The sequence below is a fragment of the Bison bison genome, unplaced genomic scaffold, assembly GCF_000754665.1.
Source record: "Bison bison bison isolate TAMUID 2011002044 unplaced genomic scaffold, Bison_UMD1.0 scf7180017864314, whole genome shotgun sequence".
Classification (NCBI taxonomy): Eukaryota; Metazoa; Chordata; class Mammalia; order Artiodactyla; family Bovidae; genus Bison; species Bison bison.
The window spans coordinates 1167719-1190314 of NW_011494886.1; the positions used below are offsets into that span (position 1 = coordinate 1167719).

The following is a 22596-nucleotide window of genomic DNA, read 5'->3' on the forward strand; positions in this document are numbered from 1 at the left end:
ACAATTAACAAATAGTGTTTTTCTTGATACACAGTAATTTTTCAATCTCATCAAATTCATTCTTAATTTCTGATATTATATTTTACAGTTATTGTTTTTGATAGAGTTTTAATTCTTTGATGAACTTGTTCATCTTTTCATCTATTCCCTTCATCTTTTTCTCTATTCTTGAATATGCTAAAAAGTTATTTTAATATCCTTATTGTTAACTCCAATGTTTCTAGTTTTCTATGTATGCAGTTTGTTATATGTATTACATATATAAAGAAGACATATTGTGCTGTTAATGACAATAATAACAAAAGGAAGGGATGTGCTGGAGTAAGTTGTGAAAAAAAGAGAAAAGTAGACCAAAAAACAGACACATGAACGATCTCATGTAATAGACCCAACAGAACAGTGCTATAATTAATGATTTGAAGAATTTCATGTTCTTAAAAAAAAACTGAGAAGAAAAAAAGAAAATATATATAAAACCTTATATTGACCCATATAGTTATCATTTCATATGCTCTTCATTTCATCCCATGGAGAGAAGTTACTATTTGGTATCATTTCCTTTCAGCCTGAGGGACATAGTTTAGAATTTCACATAAGAAAAATCTACTTGCCATGAATTGTTTTGTCTTTTTTTTCTCATTTTTATTTTTGAACGTTAGTTTCACTAAGTGTAAAATTCTTAGTGGACTGTTTCTTCTTTCAGTATTTTGAACGTCTCTGATCTTCATTGTTTCCAGTGAGACGTGAGCCATTGATTCTGTTATTGGTCCCTACGTGTGATAAGTTTGAGAATTTTTCCTTGCTGATTGCTTTCATAATTTTCTCTTTGTTTTGGCTTTTGGCAGTTTGATTATGATATGCTTAGGTGGGTATTTGGTTATATTTGTGTTACTTAGGTTTTAAAGTTCTTGAATGTGTAGATTAATTTGGAGAAATTTTTTAAAAATAAAATATAAAGTTTTTGGCTTTTGTTTCTTCAAATATTTGTTCTGACCTCCTCTGTTTCATCTCTCCTTCTATGAGTCTAATTACATATATGTTAGAACATTTGATTTGTCCTATATGGTTCTGAAACTCTGTTTTCCTTCGATCTTTTCTCTCTGTTCTTCAGATTAGGTAATTTATATTAATCATTATTTAGGTATGCTCTTTTCTTTTTTCTTCTGCCATCTCAAATTGGCTGTTGAGAATCTCCAGTGAATTTTTTAATTTTTATTATTGACTTTTAAACTCTGGAATAATCATCTGTTTCTTTTTATCTTCACTAAAATTCCCTATGTATTGAATCATTGTCACCATATTTTGCTTTAATCCTTTGAACATACTTTTAATAGCTGCTTTGAAGTCTGTTAAATCTAATGTATGGTCTACTCAGTGAATTTCAATGAACCACTTTTTTCTTCAGTATGGGTCACACTTTCTTATTTCCTTCATACATCATCATTTTGTTGTTGTTGTTGAAAGCTAAACACTTAAAAAAAATAACATGACAACTCTAGATTCTGTGGGTTTTTAAAATTTTCAATAACTTACTCATATTTAAATTGCAAAATCTCTCTCTTTTGGCCGTACACGTATACCTCTGCTTAGCTTTTCACTATAATTCTCATGTCTTTAGTTTCGTTTCCAAGGAATTGCGCATACATTGTCAAATTCCCTTTGTTGGTCCACAGATGAATTTGGTAAAAATTGTGCTCAAATACCTCAAGCCCAATAGGCTTCCACCCTCTACACATAGACGTCTGTATGGGAGGGAATTAGAGACTGCGTTCAAAGTTGCGACAGTAATACCTCCCTTGGCCTTCACTTTTCACTGAGCTCTCTCAGATCCTCTTACTCATGTATATTTTTCCCAGTCAGCCTGGGATGTGTAAGAATTTATGTCAGCTCTTTTATGACTCTGATTTCTAGAATCTCTGTGAACTGTCTGTCTGATCTGCCACTCACCCCACTGGGACTGCACACCCAGGGTAACCAAGCCTCAGTTTTTTTATGTTGCCTACCACTTACTAGCTGACAATGTGAAGGATTATCATGCTCAGACCTAACTTAAGTCTGTCCCTTTTGGAAGTAAAGCTGCTGGGTTTTGTAGCCAGCTCTAAGATGGTGAAATGACCTTTCTCCCCGACCTAGTTGAGAAAGGTGATGCTGCTGCTGCTGCTAAGTCGCTTCAGTCGTGTCCAACTCTGTGCGACCCCATGAACGGCAGCCTACCAGGCTCCCCTGTCCCTGGGATTCTCCAGGCAAGAACACTCGAGTGGGTTGCCATTTCCTTCTCCAATGCATGAAAGTGAAAAGTGAAAGTGAAATCGCTCAGTCGTGTCCGACTCTTGGTGACCCCATGGACTGCAGCCCACCAGGCTCCTCTGTCCATGGGATTTTCAGACAAGAGTACTGGAGTGGGGTGCCATTGCCTTCTCTGGAGAAAAGTGACGGAAGGATCCCAAAGCAAGCAGGCTGAAGACTCCTACTGTTCTTACTGAAGCTCTGGTGGCTTGTCAAAGAAGAAATGTTTATCAATTAAATGTTTGTCTTTGGTCAATTTCTAGGGCCCTGAAAATGGTGATTTTTTAACACATTTGCTCAGTTTTATATGTATCTTTTTTTCACTGACCTCTTCATGCTCCCGAAACAAGGAGTCCCTCAATATCCACCCAACCGTGTTTTTGACACTTATATTGTATCTTCACTTAAAATATATATTCATTACTACTCACTTATAACAATTATTTATTCTTTGTGCTAAAGGTAAATACATATTCAACACTTACCCTCAGCCTTTATGTAAATGTCTCTTCAGTTTGAAGTATATTCTGTTGGAGAATATTCAGGAAATGCTCATGGGGCAGTATTCCCTGAGCTCTTGTGTGACTTTTAATAAGTTTTATTTTTATAATCTTCATGTTAAAGATTGAATATAATATCCTTAACTCATATTTTCTTTCCTTGAGTATATTAAATATGTTGTGTGTAAGTTGTTGCTTAGTCATGTCCAACTCTTTGCAAGCCCATGGACTATAGCCTGCCAGGCCCCTCTGTCCACTGAATTCTCCAGACAAGAATACTGGAGTGGGTTGCCATTCCCTTCTCCAGGGAATCTTCCTGACCCAGGGATTGAACCTGGTCTCCAGCATTGCAGGGAGATTCTTTACCATCTGAGCCACCAGGGAAGCCCATTAAATTTTACTATATTATTTTCTGGCATAAAGAATTGCTGTCCAAAAATTAATAACAATTTGATTTTCTTTCCCCAGAACTGATTTTGTTTAACATTTTTATAAAAATATGCTTAATATCCATTCTGAGAGTATTTTCCTACTTTTGAAGTAAAATCTTTTAATATATATTTTCTAATCATTTTATTTTAAGAAATTGTACTAGAGTTATAATTTCCAGTGTTTTTCTATTGTTTATTTCCTTAAGTATTGTTTATTAAACATATTCTCCATCTTCTTGCCTATCTCTTTTACCTCTTTTTGCTTATAAAATCCATTATTTATTAACATTTCACTTAAAAATTTCCCTCATTCTATTTTTTAAATTTCTTTTAATGCATTAACTTTTGTATTAATACATTATTGGTTTTTTTTCTAGTTTGCTCTTAATTTCTGAAATGATTTTAAAAACTTATTTCCAACCCTTTCCTGAATTTTCTCACTTATCTTCTAAAGAATTTCTTCTCTCCAAATGACTCATTTAGAAGTCTTTCTAAAATTTATCATAGCTTATATCATTTTCTTTATTTCTTTTAGTTCATTTTGAATAATTGGGCTATAGTTTTTATTTATTTTGAAGTCATGTCTTTCTAATATGCTGTTATTATTGTAGGAATATTACTTTGCTCTCTATTCTCTTTTTTTCTTATGGTATCTTTACATGTGATTCCAACCCACTTTTTTCTATTGCTCTAAATATGTTTGTTAAATTGACTTTTATCACGGAAGAGTACACCAGGCTATCTTTTCTAGAGTCTTCAGTGTCTCTAGAGCTCTCCTGTTATTTTCAAAAAAAATTATATGCCATTATACTTTATCAAATGCACTTCCTTTCCTCCTATCCCTCACTTTTATCTAATTTGCCTCTCTGCTTTCTCCTGTTGGGCCTGTCTGATATAATTTGGATTGTAATCCCAGGGGTTTTGTCTCAGAGTGGGATTTCTCTGAAAAGTCCCCTCTACTCTAGCACTGACAAGCCTTTTCATTTTTCCCTTGAAGGCTCTGGGAGTTTGGTGCCTACAAACTTCTTTCTCTATTTCTGCTGCTATTCTCAGATTAGTTTGCCTTTCTTTCCAGTGATTCTCTGTTGACTTTTTTCTGGACGGTACGAGGGGTAAGTTCTTAGTTCTAAAGGCCACTGATTTTCCTGTTTCTTTTTGCACAGTTGCTTACACCACAGTGGTTTGTTGATTTGTTCCCAACTATTAATGATGTTATATTGTTATTTAGTGTTCCCATAGATATTGCCTATAGTTTTACTACTCTAGTTCATCTGTTTTTATTAGGAATCTCAGGGATATTAGAGTTATGCCACTTGTATTGCCAACTTCTCAGAATCTGGACAAACTTTACAAAAATTTACTACTTATGTGTTTGGGTAATGCACATTAAAATAGAATTAACATATCAAGTAGATTTCATAAACTATACAAATATGTGCCTTGGTCAGTCTTTGTTTAAAATAAATGATGTAAGGAGAACAATTATAATCTCAAGAATAAAATTAAATAGTATTAATGGTGGTATGCAAATAATGGCCAAAAAATTTGGTGGTGATATACATGTAACTCCATTTGGGAGTGCTGTTATAGTAAATGCTTTTAACCATAAAAGGCAGGAATTTTGTTATTGTTGTTTTGTTCTGGTTTTTAAATTCTGACGTTGGAGTAATATATGGAAGCAGCAATGGAGAGCAAGAAAAGCCCTGATCCAATCCTCCTGATCTTGAGGCAATAAGGATATAGGAAAATAAACAACCACTATCTGAGAATGATGCAGGGAAGATGGGCCCTAATGGGAAGGCCTGGCTTCAATTAAGAAAGCAGGAGGAGAGAGTTATCATTAAAGAGGACAACTGATATTGACAAGAGCTTGAAATGCAGCAAAACTTTAAAGGCAAAATACAACATTTGAAATATTCCCATGTATTTTAAAAATGTGCTGTTGATAATAAGGAGAATGTTCATACCTCATGACCTATTAATTATACTTCTGAGAATGTATCTTAAGTAGCTAAATGGTCAGAAGAAAGCTATTAGTTTAAGGATGAACCTTGCTATAAAGATTGTAATAGTTTAAATAAGTTAAAAACTGAAAAAGCATATGATTCAATACTTGAAAATTGCTAAACAAATTATGATGTATATATGTAATGTAATAGAAATTTCAACCACAGGTAGCTTAAGAATCATGCAAAATCTTTTAAGTAAAGCTATAGGTAACACTTGGTGGTAAATAAAATTGCAAAGTATGAAAAAAATAGCTGCACACAAACAAGATTTGTATAAATACAGGAAAAAAGAATAAGATTTTCAGGATATTAAGATGATAGAATTGTTGTCATTTATAAGTTATTTTCTGATATTATAGTTTACTCACAAATGTATATATATGTATATATAACTTTCCCCAAAAGAGAGACTATAAAACTATTTATCTCATATCACTTTAAAAATGAAAATAATTCATTAGACATGCTTCCTTGGAGTTTCCTGATGTGTTTTTCTGTGTGATTTCTTCTTTGGAGAAATATCTGTAAGCTCTAAAAAGACAATCAGGTATAAAAGCAGTGAAAAGATCAGCATATGTCAGAAGTTTGGTGAAAGGAAGGGATGAAAAGGCAGAGCACAAAGAATTTTTAGGTCAGTGAAACTATTCTATATGATATTACAAGAGTGGATATATATCAGACTTTGGTCAAAATTCATGGAATGTACAACACCAAAAGTGAGCCTTATGTAAATAAAATATGGACTTTGGGTGATGATGTGTTTGATGTAGTTTCATTGATTGTAATGAAGGCATCACTGTGGTTAGCGATGTTAACGGGGGAGATTGTGCATGCATGAGGGCAGGGTATATATGGAAACTGTACTTTCCACTCAATTTTGCTATGTACCTAAAACTTCTCTAAAAAAAATTGTCTACTAAAAATTTTAAAAGACAACTGAGGCCAGATTATAATGTTTTATATTCTACCTGATCCAAGAAATATGATCTAAAGACTAATGCACCAACTTGAAGTTAAAGCAGAAGAATGTACTGAACTGTGAGTTGGATTCTGTTAAGGGAGTTTCCCCATAGTTATTCAGTGATAGACAACCCTGTGCTTCTCAGTGACCCTGTTACACCATTTATACAATGAGGACTGTAGGCGGTGGGGTCCTCTTCATAGGTATACCCTGAAGATAGTTGAATCTCTATACTAAAACTATTCTCGTTTCTTGGATTAAAAATACTTTATAGACCAATCACAGATCCATGTCTTTCCCTCCTTATGTTTTGTTACAGTTGCACAAGAAGAATGGAAAAACAACCATACAATAGAAATAGAGATAAATGGGACTCTGGAAATACCATGCTTTCAAAACACTTCCTTAGAAATTTCATCTGTGCTCACCTTTGCATGGCTGGTGGTAAGTGTTGCCCTTTTCAGTGAATAATGGCCATGATCTTTAAATATTAATGAAGTGAAGATGAATAACAAGTAATAATAGGGAAGGAAGCACACTGGATAAGAGACAAGCATTATGTGAAGGTTGAGTTAATGTCTGGAGGAAGGACGGGAGGGCACTATGGGATTCCTTCCAACTCGGCAAGCCCCCAGGTCTTTGAATGCAGTGACTTAGAAAAGAGTTCCTAAAGGTTAGTTTATATTTCAAGCTATATACTCAACAATGATAACAGAAAGAAAAAAGTGTGATGGTGCCCTGGAGAGGAGCCACATCCAGCAGAAGCCCCTACTCATCCTTATTTGTTTACACATAGCACATGCAGGGGCACAGACTCCCTTTTTTCCCAGAACCCTACTACCACATCCTGGAAAATAAACAACATTTCTTGGACAGGAAACACAAACTCTTAACGCACATCAAACACAAATAGAAAACGCCCATGAGAGAAGCAGTATGTCTATACAAAACACCACTGCCCGGCTCCATCACGGCCACAGGTAACGACAGGCCTATGGCAGCTATGTTTTCTGACTTACAAGAATAAAACAAAACAGACATATGGATTTTTATGTGAAATTTTCCAAGGCAAGTCAACCAAATGGCATCCAGCTATTAACCAATATATAGAGTGGACTCCTAATACTACTGTTAAATCAGTTGATAACACAAGCCTTACATAATTATAATTACCATAAACACAATTTTGAGAATCATGAAATGGGTGGGGTTATTTAGATGATCCAGACTATGACTGTATCAATTTTTCAGGTCTTCATCAAAATGAAAACACAAGATTTTAAAATTCTTACATAACTAATAAATGTCCATGAGTATAGCAGCTGATACCATCTGCAAAATACTGTACTTGCATGGTTGATCATTTATGTTACAAGTGAGTAGAGTTTTGTGGACTCTCTTGGAAACTGACCCTTCGCATAAAAAGATTTCTCTGAGGATGTGCCAAATCCAAAATAACTGACTTTCAGGGAGACTTTAAAATATAACCTACTAATAATTTTTTATTGTCTAGATATTTTTTGGATAGTTAGTATGATCAAAAGACATTATAAAATGCCTTTCTCAAATTGTTCTAAAAGCTGCAGTGTCTGTTTATAATGTCGAAAAACGTATGCTCCCCCTTTTTATGGTTTGCTTGCTGAAATGTAAGACTTCCTGCCTGACATTATGCCCATCATTAAAAAGTCAGTTTTTCTTAACTAATGTGATACAAGGTGGTTCTTAGGAAAAAAAAATTGAGATTACAGATTTTCTCAAGAAGACAGAAACCTGATGTACTAAACATTACTGTAATGCAAATACAGTATCTATACCTAGTTTACATTATTAATATTTCCACCAATGGGCAAAAATTTTCCACCCTAATTATCAGTAATTCACTATTAATAGGGGTAGTAATATTTAATAGTAATCAAAAAGATTAAGATTTAATAAAGCTTTACTTAGAGATTTTTGTGGGCTGTTAAGTTGATCTGTAGTATCCTTTTCATATCTGAAGAGAGTCTAATCTGTTTTTCCAAGAAACTGTTAAAGTTTTCAGTCAGCTTGTATCTTTTCTGTGACACTGAACTTCTCCAGAGCAAAAAGCTGCATTACTCATTTTAAAAATCCCTAGATCTAGTATATTGCCTTGACTATCAGTTCAGTTCATTTCAGTTCAGTCGCTCAGTCATGTCCAACTCTTTTCGACCCCGTGAATCGCAGCACGCCAGAACTGTCCATCACCAACTCCCGGAGTTCACTCAGACTCATGTCCATTGAGTCAGTGATGCCATCCAGCCATCTCATCCTCTGTTGTCCCCTTCTCCTCCTGCCCCCAATCCCTCCCAGCATCAGACTCTTTTCCAATGAGTCAACTCTCCACATGAGGTGGCCAAAGTACTGGAGTTTCAGCTTTAGCATTATTCCTTCCAAAGAAATCCCAGGGCTGATCTCCTTTAGAATGGACTGGTTGGATCTCCTTGCAGTCCAACGGACTCTCAAGAGTCTTCTCCAACACCACAGTTCAAAAGCATCAATTCTTCGGCACTCAGCTTTCTTTACAGTCCAACTCTCACATCCATACATGACCACTGGAAAAACCATAGCCTTGACTAGATGGACCTTTGTTGGCAAAGTAATATCTCTGCTTTTCAATATGCTATCTAGGTTGGTCATAAATTTTCTTCCAAGGAGTAAGCGTCTTTTAACTTCATGGCTGTAGTCACCATCTACAGTGATTTTGGAGCCAAAAAAAATAAAGTCTGACACTGTTTCCACGGTTTCCCCATCTATTTCCCATGAAGTGATGGGACCAGATGCCATGATCTTCGTTTTCTGAATGTTGAGCTTTAAGTCAACCTTTTCACTCTCCACTTTCACCTTCATCAAGAGGCTCCTTAGTTCCTCTTCACTTTCTGCCATAAGGGCGGTGTCATCTGCATATCTGAGGCTATTGATATTTCTCCCGGCAATCTGGATTCCAGTCTGTGCTTCTGCCAGCCCAGCGTTTCTTCTCATGATGTACTCTGAGGCACTCTGCTGCTGCTCATTCGCTTCAGTCGTGTCTGACTCTGTGCAGCCTCATAGAGGGCAGCCTACCAGGCTCCCTGGTCCCTGGGATTCTCCAGGCAAGAACACTGGAGTGGGTTGCCATTTCCTTCTCCAATGGATGAAAGTGAAAAGTGAAAGTGAAAAGTGAAAGTGAAGTCGCTCAGTCGTGTCCGACTCTTAGCGACCCCATGGACTGCAGCCCACCAGGCTCCTCCTTCCATGGGATTTTCCAGGCAAGAGTACTGGAGTGGGGTGCCATTGCCTTCTCCGAGGCACTCAGTAAATATCTAATAAATAATTGAATGGATTTGTTTCATTTCTCTTTGTCCTCTCCCTTCATAGTCCTATTTGTTGGCTTCCTATTAAATGGGTGATCACTAAACCTCATGCTGGCTGTGGGATTAGTTAATGAGAAGCTTATTATCAATGACTAGATAACTAGTAAGACATCCTCTAACAGTTGTCTTCAAAGAAACTAAGAAGGCTCTGTAAACATTATCTTTGAATCCTGCCAAGACATCTGAGATAAATAAGGGATGGAGAGATTGCATCTAAGGTCATAGTGAGAGAGTGAGTCCTAAACTTCTACTGAAACCTCAGGCCATGCTCTCACTTTAAAGAATGCATCATAATTGAGACAACTTGAGGAATCTTTTTGAAAGAAACTTCTTTTCAAAGGGAACATTGTATTGGCAAATATGCTGATTAAATTCCAACTGTGCATTCCCCTTTTAAATGTCGAAATCTTTTTGCTCCTTTGATTTACATTCGTCCTCCACCCTACCAGCGCTGTGGGATTCAGCAAGTCTGAGATGAAATCATCTAATCTCCCATTATTAAGGAATAAACTACAGCTCTTTATGTCATGACTGTTATAAGTCTGCAGAGGATATAAATATCCCCTCAATCCATATTTTAGTACTTTAGTCTCTTGTTAAGCCAGCAGTAATAATCATAATGATAACCAATCATTCTTACAGATATGATATAATGTGACTTTTAGAAAAGGTTACAAAGAAATGATGAAGATGAGCTCAGGAGGGTAGAAACCCAGTATATTGGTGTATCGAACTCAGTAACTCTGGGGAGCTGCAGAATGTTCCCCACTTCAAGAGCTGTGTTAAACCCTGGAAACAATTTGACAAACTAAAATTAGTTTAATCTAGGTCACTGGAAAACAAAAGCCACGTTCTGTATGTGGAATTTTATAAAATCTAATTCAGTTAATGACCTTCACGGGAAAGGTAATTATTGGGATTTTCAGTTATCATAAAAATATTATTAACTGTGCTTCCCTGATCCCATGCTGAGACTGTGTGAAATGTGTCCATGGAGCAGATCCCTTGCATTCTGGAATTTTGCATTCCAGGACCACGACTACACTGAAGTAGAAAGGCATCTGGTGCCAACTGTGTATCTGACATTTCTGTAGCACAAGAGGTAACCAAGTAAGCACAGAGGATGTCAGTTGAGGGTCCGTGTGCATGATGTGATGACGAAAAAGTCACAGAATGTGTGTTTTTAGATGGAATGCAGTATGAAAAGGACAAATGATAGTCTTCCCAGTTTATGTCCTGGGGCGTGAGCTTGCAGTCATCAGGGAAATTCTGCAGGGTTATTCTGGGAGCTTCTGAATTCCCTCTAATGTTCTGTGTTCATTCCAAACTATCGTCCTGATTTCCCACAGTATAAATTTCAGTTCAGTCGAACAAACATATGTGAATCTGTTTTAAGTGCTAGGTCCTACGGGGATAGAAACCTGTACTGGACATGTTTCCTACCATGAAATACAACTTTAATAAAAATGTAAAACAGCAACACGGAGGGAAAATAGCTTGATTCTGACTCAATGGACCTGGAAAAACCTCTTAGGTTATTTTTGAGCTGGATAATTAAAACCAACAAGCAGCAGACATGTATTTCACCAAGACCCTGGGACCTGTGAGCACAGGTTGGCAGCACCCACTTCGTCAGGGTGGGAGAGATGTTGAGGGATGGTTGTTCCCAAACTTGATGGATAAAGAGAAACCCATGACTCTTCTCTTTAAAATCAGGGAAAGAAAGTGAGAAACATATCAAACAGTTCAATACTAATGATAAAGGCATACAACTAGAATCTAGATGCTTATTTCTTTAAATTTTTCTCTATAAATGTATCTTTTCTGTACTCTCTTCTTTATTATTTGTAATATTTTACATGTAAATGAAAATCAAAATGGGCTTCCCAAGTGGCACTAGTAAGTGCCACCTGCCAATGCAGGAAACATAAGAGATGTGGGTTCGATCCCTGGGTCAGGAAGATCCCCTGGAGGAGGGCATGGCAACCCACTCCAGTATTTTTGCCTGGAGAATCCCTTGGATAGAGGAGCCTGGCGGACCACAGTCCATGAGGTCACAAGAGTTGGACATGACTGAAGCTACAGTACCCACACACTGTAAACAATATTGGTCTTCCATGCCTATGGGAAGCCTAGCTATTCAGAAAAAACAGCTGTCACCTTCTATCTGCTGGCTTCTGACCCTAGCTACCTTCACCATAATCAAAATGGAAGTGTTAGCCAACCTACAAAATGTTGACAGCCAATTGTGTTGATTGGAAAAAATATTGTTGTGGATTTCTATAAAATGGACATGGGGAGCTTTACAAGCAGCCTGCTTTGATAGCACTGACTGGATGGGGAATAAATAGAGCAAAGTGAAGATAAGAAACAGTTAGGAGATAAGGAAGTATCAGTCGACGCAGTTCACAGAATTGATTGAATGGGCTCTGTACACTCAGCGCCTGCCTTGTGCTGTGGCACTACGCCTGTTCTGACATGGAGCTCAGGGCAGCCCAGCGATGAGGTAGCCTCACTAAATCAGATCGTACCATGGTCTCTTTTCTGCACTGAAAATTCTGATTCCAGTACTAAAATAGGAACCCTTCTGCAAATTATCTTAGGGTTTATCAGGTCATTAAGAGACACTGAGGAGAAGTTTTCCATGATTCAGTATGACCCCTCCCAGCCCTCATCATGCTAATTGTTTTATCCAACTCCTGTTTATTATTTCCTTATGTACTTATTTTCCTTCAGTGGATCCTGATTTTTTTTGTTTTCCTTGTGAATTTGTTCTTCTCCTCAAACAGACTCTCAGCAGAAATGTCAAGGACTGTCGGTTCTACAGCCTTTTTGAGGCTCTAAGAAGCAAAGTCATTAACAGCATGGCTTTTAGAGGGAGATTGTTGCATTCAAATCCTGTTTTCAAATCTGCATTTGCTAGCAGTGTGACCTAAGAGCTAAGATTAAGGTGAAGTGAGTAGGGCCTTCACCTTGGCTGCAAAATTTAAGGAAGTTCCCCCAAGAAACCAGTAATCACAATACTTTCAAGTATCAAAATTTACAGAAAATCCATGATAAACAAAATGCCAAATTTTTAAATAAAGGCACGATGTCTTCTGTTTGTTATGAGACCCTGCTATGCTCTTCAAGGAACAGGATTTTCGCAATCAGCCTGTGGTTCCTGGGTCTTTGTGGCATGGTGCCCCCTTAGGGCCATAGGCATGAAGGTTGACAAGGACAGGAGAAAAGATTGAACAATGCATGACTTCATGAAATCAGTTTTCAAATGTTAAACTGTAGAGTTTTTATTAACTTTTTCCACTGTTAAATATGTCAAAATATGGGAGGATATTTTGCTAAGTGCACATAAGGACACATATTTTTCCTTTTGTCTCAGAATTCTATATAGCCTTGGATATGTTGCCCAGCCTGATTTTAGTTCTGTCACCCACAAAAGGGGATAATTATATAATACAATTATACTTTTATTGTAATTATATAATTATAGTACCAGCCCCATGGTGGTGTTGTGAGGTGGTGATTAACTTAACACAGTACCTATGCTTAATACATATTAAAAAGTAATTTTTAAAGAGTTCATTTTAGTACTCTCCATAATTCTTTAATTTAACCATGCAGAGAGTAAATACTCATGAATTCACAGCAAGCTGATCCAGTTCACATTGTAAGACAGTGATTTAGTATTAATTGAACATTTGTTGAGTGTTAGGACTCATGCAGGTATATCCTATACACTAGCTAATTACATCTACATTCCTCATTCTATTGTAAGGGTCCGTCAAGTTGTACATTTCATGAAGTTTTAGAAATATTTATTAATATTTTAGGGATTCCCAGGTGGCGCAGTGGTAAAGAATCCATCTGCCAATGAAGGAGACAGGAGTTCGAACCCTGGGTCAGGAAGGTCCCCTAGAGGAGAAAATGGCAACCCATTCCAGTATTCTTGCCTGGAAAATCCCATGGACAGAGGAGCCTGGTGGACTATAAACCACAAAGAGTCAATTATAGGTCAAAAAGAGTCAGACATGACTGAGCACTCACACACATTACTATTTTAAAAAATATCAAAAGAAGAAAAGAAAAACAGCCAAGAACAAAGATTCTGTGCAAGATCACCTACCAGTCTTTCTTGCAGAAAAAATACCCTAGAATCATTCTTATCAGGTGAGAGTTGAGGTGTATTCTGGGACACCTGTCACCAAAGGTAGGTCAGTTCAGTTCAGTTTTGTGTCCAACTCTTTGTGACCCCATGAACTGCAGCACACCAGGCTTCCCTGTCCATCACCAACTCCCAGAGCTTACTCAAACTCATATCCATCGAGTTGATGATGCCATCCAACCATCTCATCCTTTCCGTCCCCTTCTCCGCCTTCAATCTTTCCCAGTATCATGGTCTTTTCAAATCAGTCAGTTCTCTACATCAGGTGGCCAAAGTATTGGAGTTTCAGCTTCAGCATCAGTCCTTCCAATGAATATTCAGGACTGATTTCCTTTAGGATGGACTGGTTGGATGTCCTTACAGTCCAAGGGACTCTCAAGAGTCTTCTCCAACACCACAGTTCAAAAGCATCGATTCTTCAGTGCTCAGCTTTCTTTATAGTCCAATTCTCACATCCATACATGACTACTAGAAAAACCATAGCTTTGACTAGATGGACCTTTGTTGGCAAAGTATTGTATGCTGTCTAGGTTGGTCATAGCTTTTCTTCCAAGGAGCAAGCCTATTTTAATTTCATGGCTGCAGTCAGCATCTGCAATGATTTTGGAGCCCCAAAAAATAAAGTCTGTCACTGTTTCCATTGTTTCCCCATCTATTTGCCATGAAGTGATGAGACCGGATGCCATGATCTTAGGTTTCTGAATGTTGAGTTTTTCACTCTCCTCTTTCGCTTTCATCAAGAGGCTCTTCAGTTCTTTACTTTCTGCCATAAGGGTGGTGTCATCTGCACATCTGAGGTTATTGATATATCTTGGCAATCTTGATTCCAGCTTGTGTGTGTTTCATCCAGTCCTGCATTTCTCATGATGTACTCTGCATATAAGTTAAATAAGCAGGGTGACAATATACAGCCTTGACGTACTCCTTTACCAATTTGGAACCAGTCTGTTGTTCCATGTCTAGTTCTAATTGTTGCTTCTTGATCTGCATACAGATTTCTCAGGAGGCAGGTCAGGTGGTCTGGTATTCCCATCTCTTTCAGAATTTCCCACAGTTTGTTGTGATCCACACAAAGGCTTTGGTATAGTCAATACAGCAGAAATAGATGGTTCTCTGGAACTCTCTTGCTTTTTCGGTGATCCAATGGATGTTGGCAATTTAATCTCTGGTTCCTCTTTTCTAAATCCCCTTTTCTAAATCCAGCTTGAACATCTGGAAGTTCACAGTTCACGTCCTGTTGAAGCCTGGCTTGGAGAATTTTCAGCATTACTTTGCTAGTGTATGCTGCTGCTGCTGCTGCTAAGTTGCTTCAGTCATGTCCGACTCTGTGCAACCCCATAGATGGCAGCCCACCAGGTTCCCCTGTCCCTGGGATTCTCCGGGCAAGAACACTGGAGTGGGTTGCCATTTCCTTCTCCAATACATGAAAGTGGAAAGTGAAAGTGAAGTCTCTCAGTCGTGTCCGACTCTTTGCGACCCCATGGACTGCAGCCTACCAGGCTCCTCCATCCACGGGATTTTCCAGGCAAGATTACTGGAGTGGGGTGCCATCACCTTCTCCTACTAGTGTGTGAGATAAGTGCAATTGTGTGGTAGTTTGAACATTCTTTGGCATTGCCTTTCTTTGGGATTGGAATGAAAACTGATGTTTTCCAGTCCTGTGGCCACTGCTGAGTTTTCCAAATTTGCTGGAATATTGAGTACAGCACTTTCGCAGCATCATTTTTTAGGATTTGAAATAGCTAAAGGTAGGTCAATATATCATAAAAGGCTCCTTTCAATCAGCAACCTGTCCACACCTCCGGGATCTCCCATTTATATAAAAACCTCTGGCTTCCTGGAATTTCTTTTAAATTTTTCATTCTAGATAATCCACAAAATTGTTTTATTTGTTTTGTGATGGTTTGGATTTATTAAGATGTACTTTTTTGTCTCTTTCTTGGTGCTGTGACTTAAGTATCTTCTCTCTATGACATTTGAGCAAGTTACATAATCTTGGTTTATTCCAGATTGTTTTAAGGATTAAATAAGACTTAAAAGAACTTGGCAAAGCACCTAAAAGTAGGTGCTAAATACACTTAAGCTATGACTAATAATGTTAAGGTTTAGTTGTGGTCATAGTAATAGTATTTAGTAGTAATACTAAATAGTAATAGTATTAGTAATAGTAATTTAGTTGTGGGCACAATAATAGTATTGTCTCTCCCTCTCCCGGAACTAGACATTTCATTGTTTGTCTGCGTTTTGTCACCTCTCTTCCCATTTGCTCCATGAAAGTGCTCACATGCAGGTTCTTGCCCCATCCCCTTTATATCTGGAGCCTCTACAATCTCTCAGGATCTCCTGATGTTATAGGTTACAGGGACACTTTGCAACCAAATCCATCTTTCCCAATGAAGGGACAAATCCCTCCTCTATAACAGTCGAACTGCCCAAAAACAAGCAAAAAAACCTAAGCCTGATTTCTTTAAAAAATATCTTTTCTCCATCAGTTAAACTACTTTGGCCAGTCACTCCCAGATACAAACAAGTAAAAAGCCGTATTCTCACCAGTCTCCAACCTCAGCCTCTGACCACATATCTTCCCACAACAAAGTGACAGATGGAAACTTTCCAAATGGCAAGGCATTTACTAAAAGATCAAGCATTTTGAACTTCTTGATTCTCACAAAAACAGTCCCTTGCATAAAACAAGAACAGTGAAACAGCTTGTACTGAAGGACCTGCAGGGCGAGCCTGCTTCTGTAATTATAGTAAGTTCCCTACATATGAACGAGTTCCATTCTGAGAGTGTTTTCATAAGTCCAGTTTGTGAGTCCAGCAAAGTTAACCTAGGTACCCAACTAACACATTCAGCTGTACAGTACCATCCTATAACTTTTCACACACATTAAAAAAAAAAAAAAAATTTCAATCTTACAGGACAGTCCCTTGAAAAGTGCAGTAGTACAGTGCAACAGCTGGCACACAGGGGCTGGCATCAAGTGAACAGCCAAGAAGAGTTACTGACTGGAGAAGGGAGTAGAGCGGGGAGAGGATAGACCTGAAGGATTGTCAGCAATAGGAGATGGAGAGAAAGCTGCAGTTTCACTCACGCCTGACGATGGTACAGTTTCTCATTCTTGGCTGGATTCAATTCTATGTACCCTCTTGAAAAAATGATCCAGTGATGTCTGGGTAGCAGCTCTTTTTTTCCTGATCATAGATTACACGATAGCCCTGGATTGCATTCTAAGTGACTGCTGAAGCCTTTGCATACTGTTCTACATTTGGGTCCTGTGCCTCAAAAGCTAACAGTGCCACCTCAAATAAAGAATGTCCCCTTGCTGTATCCTATGTCATGAATCTCTTTGGTTCTTTGGTTTCTTCTTCTTCCTCTGGTCTCTGTTCTCTCTCTGGGCCTCCAGTTCCATCAGGTCTTCATTAGTAAGTTACACAAAGTAAGTGCACAAAAGCACAACCCCTTGTAGAGAATGCATGCACAGGACAATGTACACCAGACACGTGAACTAATTTACATGATTAAACATGCAAACGCATGTTCCCATCTTTGAAAGTTCACAGCACGAATGTTCATATATCAGGGATTTGTATACTGGCCTCCAGATCACAGAAGCTGACTGAAATGCCTTCCTGTTTCTTCTGCTGTCACCACCCAATACTTAGGGCCCCTTTTGGGGCCCCTTCTCCAGAACATAATCGGAGGCCCCTGTCTCCCTTTAATTTTCTGTACTCTTTCTTGTTAGGAATACAGCAACCCAAAGTATCAGGTCCATCTTTATGTGGGTATACTTTGCTTCAGGAGTAAGTCTGTGATTCTCTGCAGGCAGTACTATCTGTCTATTTGCAGGTAAAGCTGGTACCAAGAAAAATGGTGCCTTATGTAAGAGTTTCTACTAAGTGTATTCTGGAAATACCTATATAAACCATAAAAGAAGTCTGTCTTCCTGTTTACACTTCCTGTTCTGCTCCCAGCTCATACTTGAATTCTCTCCCTCACCTAGCTTCCTTTCTTCAATGCAGAATCTGTCTAATTTTTTGAACTAGAGATTCCAAGTCACAGACCTTTGTTTTCATTGTTTCATGACTTCTTTCCCATCTAATGCATCCCTGTTCAGCCTTCTCCTTTTCAGTTCCTTGCATTTTCCCCCAGCCCCTACAAATAATGATTCACCTATTGTTTGGCATTAGACCAGTGGTTCTCAGCCCTGGCTTCTCCAAGGACCTTTTTAAAAAAGTGCCCTGGGATGAGGCTTATCCCAAAACAACTGCACTAGAATCTCCAGAGAAGAAGCTGTGCATCAAAATGTGTTCAAAGCACTCAGTTGAAAATGCTGAGTTATAAAGGAGTATAAATATAAAGTCATAACCTTCCTTGACATTTATGCCCCTCAAGAGTCCCTTCCTCATTAGACCCTTAGTCAGCACATGCACTGACACTGACCAACACTGTGACACCTTGTCCATGAAATTCAGGATAAGACAAGAATGATGGGAGCATTTTCCATAGACCTATAAAAGAATATGGACTAGAGGAACCAAGTACTCCAGTTAAACTCTGATCTCCAAATTCAGATTAGCATTTATAGCCCAATCTTTATGTGTCCTCTTTGAAGGTCACAGACACAGAAATAAGAGCAGAGGCTAGAAGTTGCCAAAGGGCACAGTATTTAAGGAGGCACCCTCTTTCAGTGCCCTTCCTGCACTTATAAGACCCTGAGAGTGAGTGCCTCCTTAACCTTTGCATTTTAGGAGTCTCTCTTTACCTCATCCTAGTCTTCATTCCAAGTGGAGCTAAAGTGAGAGCTTTTCTAAAGGAATGCTGGGAAGAAAGGATGATTGTAATCATCCAGTTCAGTGAAAATTTAATGAGTAAAACTGATACAGCCCCCTGAAAATATCCTAGCATTATGATTTCAGAAATTGAAATGAGAATTATGACCTGACATTAATTCCCAGGGCTGTACCCTCCCCAAAATCCCACTGTCAATATGCAGCTCATGAAAGGTGATGGAGGAGAAGTTTTAATCAGAAGAGCAGCAATTTCTATTTGTGTTAGGAGAGAATGACAGTATATTTTAAGTTGAAAGTTGAGTGTAATGATACTTTCTCTAGTAACATACTCAATATCTCTTAATTTCAATTCTTCATTCATCATCTCCGTTGTCACAAAGTACAACTGGATTACTCTGTGTGGAATGCCTAGTCCAGAGCTGGCATGATTGAGCGCTCAAAGCTGGTAACCATTTTGTCTCATCAGGAGGATAATGGAACTCAGAAAACACTTACCGCTGGAGGTCACCCCATCAGCAATTCCGCGTTATTTAAAGACAGAGTCCGGATAGGTACAGACTACGGGCTCTACCTCTCGCCAGTCCAAATCCACGATGATGGCCGAAAGTTCTCCTGCCACATTGTAGTCAGGCCTGGCAGAGTCTTGAGGAGCTCCACCACAGTCAAGGTTTTTGGTAAGAGTTTCTGTTCTCTGGAGTCCCTGCCATGCTCCTGTTACTGTCTCCAGATTCTTCCCCCACCAAAGATGAAACACTCTGTTAGCTAGAGAGCAGCCACTCAAGAGTCCCCATTCTCGAGTTCTGTTTGTCTTGACACTTGTCATTCATGTTGGGGGTGGGGACGAGGGAAGGAAGCTAAAGAATGATGATTCAGCTGCCATAGATCATCAGTTTCCTGGTGACCACTAACCACTACCTTACGAGCACTACCTTATGGTTTTCCATATGACCACTACTTTATGGTTTTAACATCTCCTGAGAATATGGGAAGTCTCTTTCGTTATAACTGCCACAATCTAATTGCTTAGTTGTCTAGTTGTATTAGTTGCTTGCTGGAGCAAGGTGGAATAAGACCAGTCTGAGAAAAGGTAGATGACAAACACAGCTCCAAAGAAACTCTGCAGGAGTCCTCTCGCCCCCACCAAGGCCAGCTGGGGTGAGAGACTGTCCAGCTCCTCCGGCAAAGGAACCTGCAGGGCTGGCCCTCTGACCCTGCATTTGCAGGAAAGTGGGGCTTAGCTGAAATATCCACTGTGGCCTCAATCAGACTACAGAGACTCTGCAGGTTGCAAATTTAAGGGAAATGGGAAAATTCTGTTTTGTTCAGTGATGCAAGGAAATATTAATGAATAGAAACTTGTTGGCTTTAGATATTTTTCATTTTTGTGACCAAGAACTGTGTTTCTCAAAACATCATTTTTCTGTTATTTTTATTTTTTGAATTTATTTTTTATTAAAACATCATTTTTAAATGAAGGCCAAGAGGAAGGCAGTGATGTGGATGAGCAATTCATTGTTTTTGAAAATGAGGTAAAAGAGAAAATAATTCACAAAACCTAAGAGCATGGACTGGTAGATTTTTTTCTCAGTTAACCAAATGATAGGATAAGTGAAAAATCTTTGTTTTTATCTAGAATCTTATTGAATTACTACTAGAGATCACACAATCCAGTATTTTAAAGGAAATGAAAACCCTTTAGTTCATAAATAAGGAAATAGCTGCAGCCAAAATGTGTTTGAAGTCTCTTGCCGATAGCTTTTCCTATATGTCTTTCTTTGATTCGCACTGTCTTTCTCTTGCCTTCCTTCCCTTGCTGCTTCCTTACCTCTGTCTTTCTCTGTCTCGCCTCTGGGATGGGTTAGGGAAGAATCAATTGCCCCCGTGATCAGGTTCCCAATGGGGCCTAGACAGTGTCCTGTGATGAGCTGGAAAAGACTGTTCATCTCTTTGATTGATAACACCATTCTCTCATTTATGGGGTGTGACTGTCTTAGCCCAAACACGAGACTGATTCATCTGGCCTCACTATTGGCAAATCGATGGAGGCAGTCATCCAGGATGTGAAAAGAAATAATTCTGTGTTAGGCAAACTGTGTCCCATTTGACCAGGGATTTTTGTACCATAACTCGATCTAATTGCCCTGTCAACATTTAAACCATGTCCTGTATCTCTTTGCTGCATTAAAGTATCTTCATCTTGGTCTAGAATGCTTTTCACTGTTTTCCATCTCATCCTTATGCCCTTCCACATCTCTCTGCCTCTATATTTTTGTTTGCTTCTTCTTTGAACTCCTTTCAGTGGATATGTAAAAATACAAGACACTGCTGACTTGTTCAAATAACTAGACTTTTCTGCTTTCTGATTTTCTCCTTTAGCAAATGAGCCAGATAGGTTGTGTTTGGACAGTCTTATCCAGTCTTTAATCTATTTGGGGTGTCACCCAAGTGTATATCATAGTGATCCTGGCACAGAGTTATACTGCATATCTTATTCAGGATCCACTCTGCGTCCCCAGGTGATTCCTCAAATAGAATAAGCCAAAAATAAAAACACGAAAACCTTGGAATAAATACTCATATGTGTCACTGAGCCATTCTACATGCCCTTCATCCAGTTTATTTCTTCTTCCTGAACACCTTTGTTCTCTACCAGACCATAAACTGGAAGCTTCCCCTCTGCCACTTCCTGGATCCCCCTCACTAGTCTCCTATGACTTGACCTTCCTTATGGGGAGTCCCCTGCCATCACAAGTTTGTTCTCCCACAATCTTGATTCCCCCCGAATAATCTGTCTCTATCTATCACCCCTGCAACTTTTAGTATACTTGTTCCTGCTTTCAGGCCCTTCATTCTACCAGCATTTGCTGCTAATAAGAGGTCAGAAATAGGGCTCCTCCCATTACTATTGTATCTTGGTTTGGGTTCCCCTAAAAGAAAACTTTGAGACAAGGATTTGAATTAATTTATTAGAGAGATAATCCTAGGAAATATAGGAGTGAGAAAAATATGTCAAGGAAGGGAAGGAAGATAATAAAATGTATATAATCAAGCAAGTTAGCAATGTGGGCTTAGAGCTCACTCCCACTGGGACATTGTGGAAGAACATGCATCAGAGTTATCCGCGACAAAGGTGAGGAAGCTGGGGCATTATCCACAACTCCCCACCTACTACCACCATTAACCCTCTGGGACTTCCAGTCTGCCCTGTTTGTGGACTGAGTGAGTGTCCATAACCCCAGCAAATCTTCAGGACAGAGTCATAGATGTGCCCAACAAGAGGCTGTATGGATGCAGCAGAGGCTAAGTGGATGTAGCAGACACTGATGGTAGCCGTGACAAGGGTCTTAATATTTTATCCACTGGTTCATAGAGGACTATGTCTGTTATACTCAACTTATCTTGAGGCTACTTCAGTTCAGCATGATGTTCTTAATGTCTGTTTTATGCTGTGCATTATCAATGCTATAGATGGAGAGATGAATAAAGCATCCTGGCTTTAGGAACTTACAGTTTAGCAGAACAACAAAATCAGTGAAACAGTCCCTGATCTTTTCTGATGCCAAGCAACTAAATAAGAACCAGGTGTTTTCCCAGTTCCCTTCAGGGGCCTTAACTTATGCTTTATTTCTAGACCTGTGGGCACATAGACTGTTCCTCTCTTTTCTCTGCCCACTGCCTGTCCCCTCCCCTCCCTCACATTCCTACTTTCACCTGCTCCTCTTGTTGCAGTTTAGTTGCTAAGTCATGCCCAACCATTTCGCAACCCCACAGACTGTAGCCTACCAGGTTCCTCTGTCTGTAGGATTTCCCAGGCAAGGATACTGGAGTGGATTGCCGTTTCCTTCTCCAGGAAATCTTCCTAACTCAGGGATCAAACCCTCATCTCCTGCATTGACAGGTGGATTCTTTACCACTAAGCCACCTGGAAAAGCCCTTTTCACTTGACTCACCCATAATCATCTTTAAAGCATCAAATGTCCCCTCTTCCAAAAGCCTCCTCTTATTCCCCAAGATTGGGTTAGCAGCTTCTCTTAAAAGCTTTCTTCAAATCCTACATGTCCCTAAAAACAGTTCTTATATCA

At 38.8% G+C, this 22596-nt stretch overlaps 1 protein-coding gene across 1 annotated transcript in view; it reads left to right on the plus strand.

Annotated features, from left to right (window-relative positions):
- CD96 (CD96 molecule) overlaps positions 1-22596 on the plus strand; it is a 95792-nt gene that overhangs the window by 7449 nt on the left and 65747 nt on the right. Inside the window, exons 3-4 of the mRNA XM_010852725.1 lie at positions 6507-6631; positions 18981-19188. Of these exons, the coding sequence (XP_010851027.1) occupies positions 6507-6631; positions 18981-19188 (333 nt within the window). The remainder of the gene's footprint in view (positions 1-6506; positions 6632-18980; positions 19189-22596) is intronic.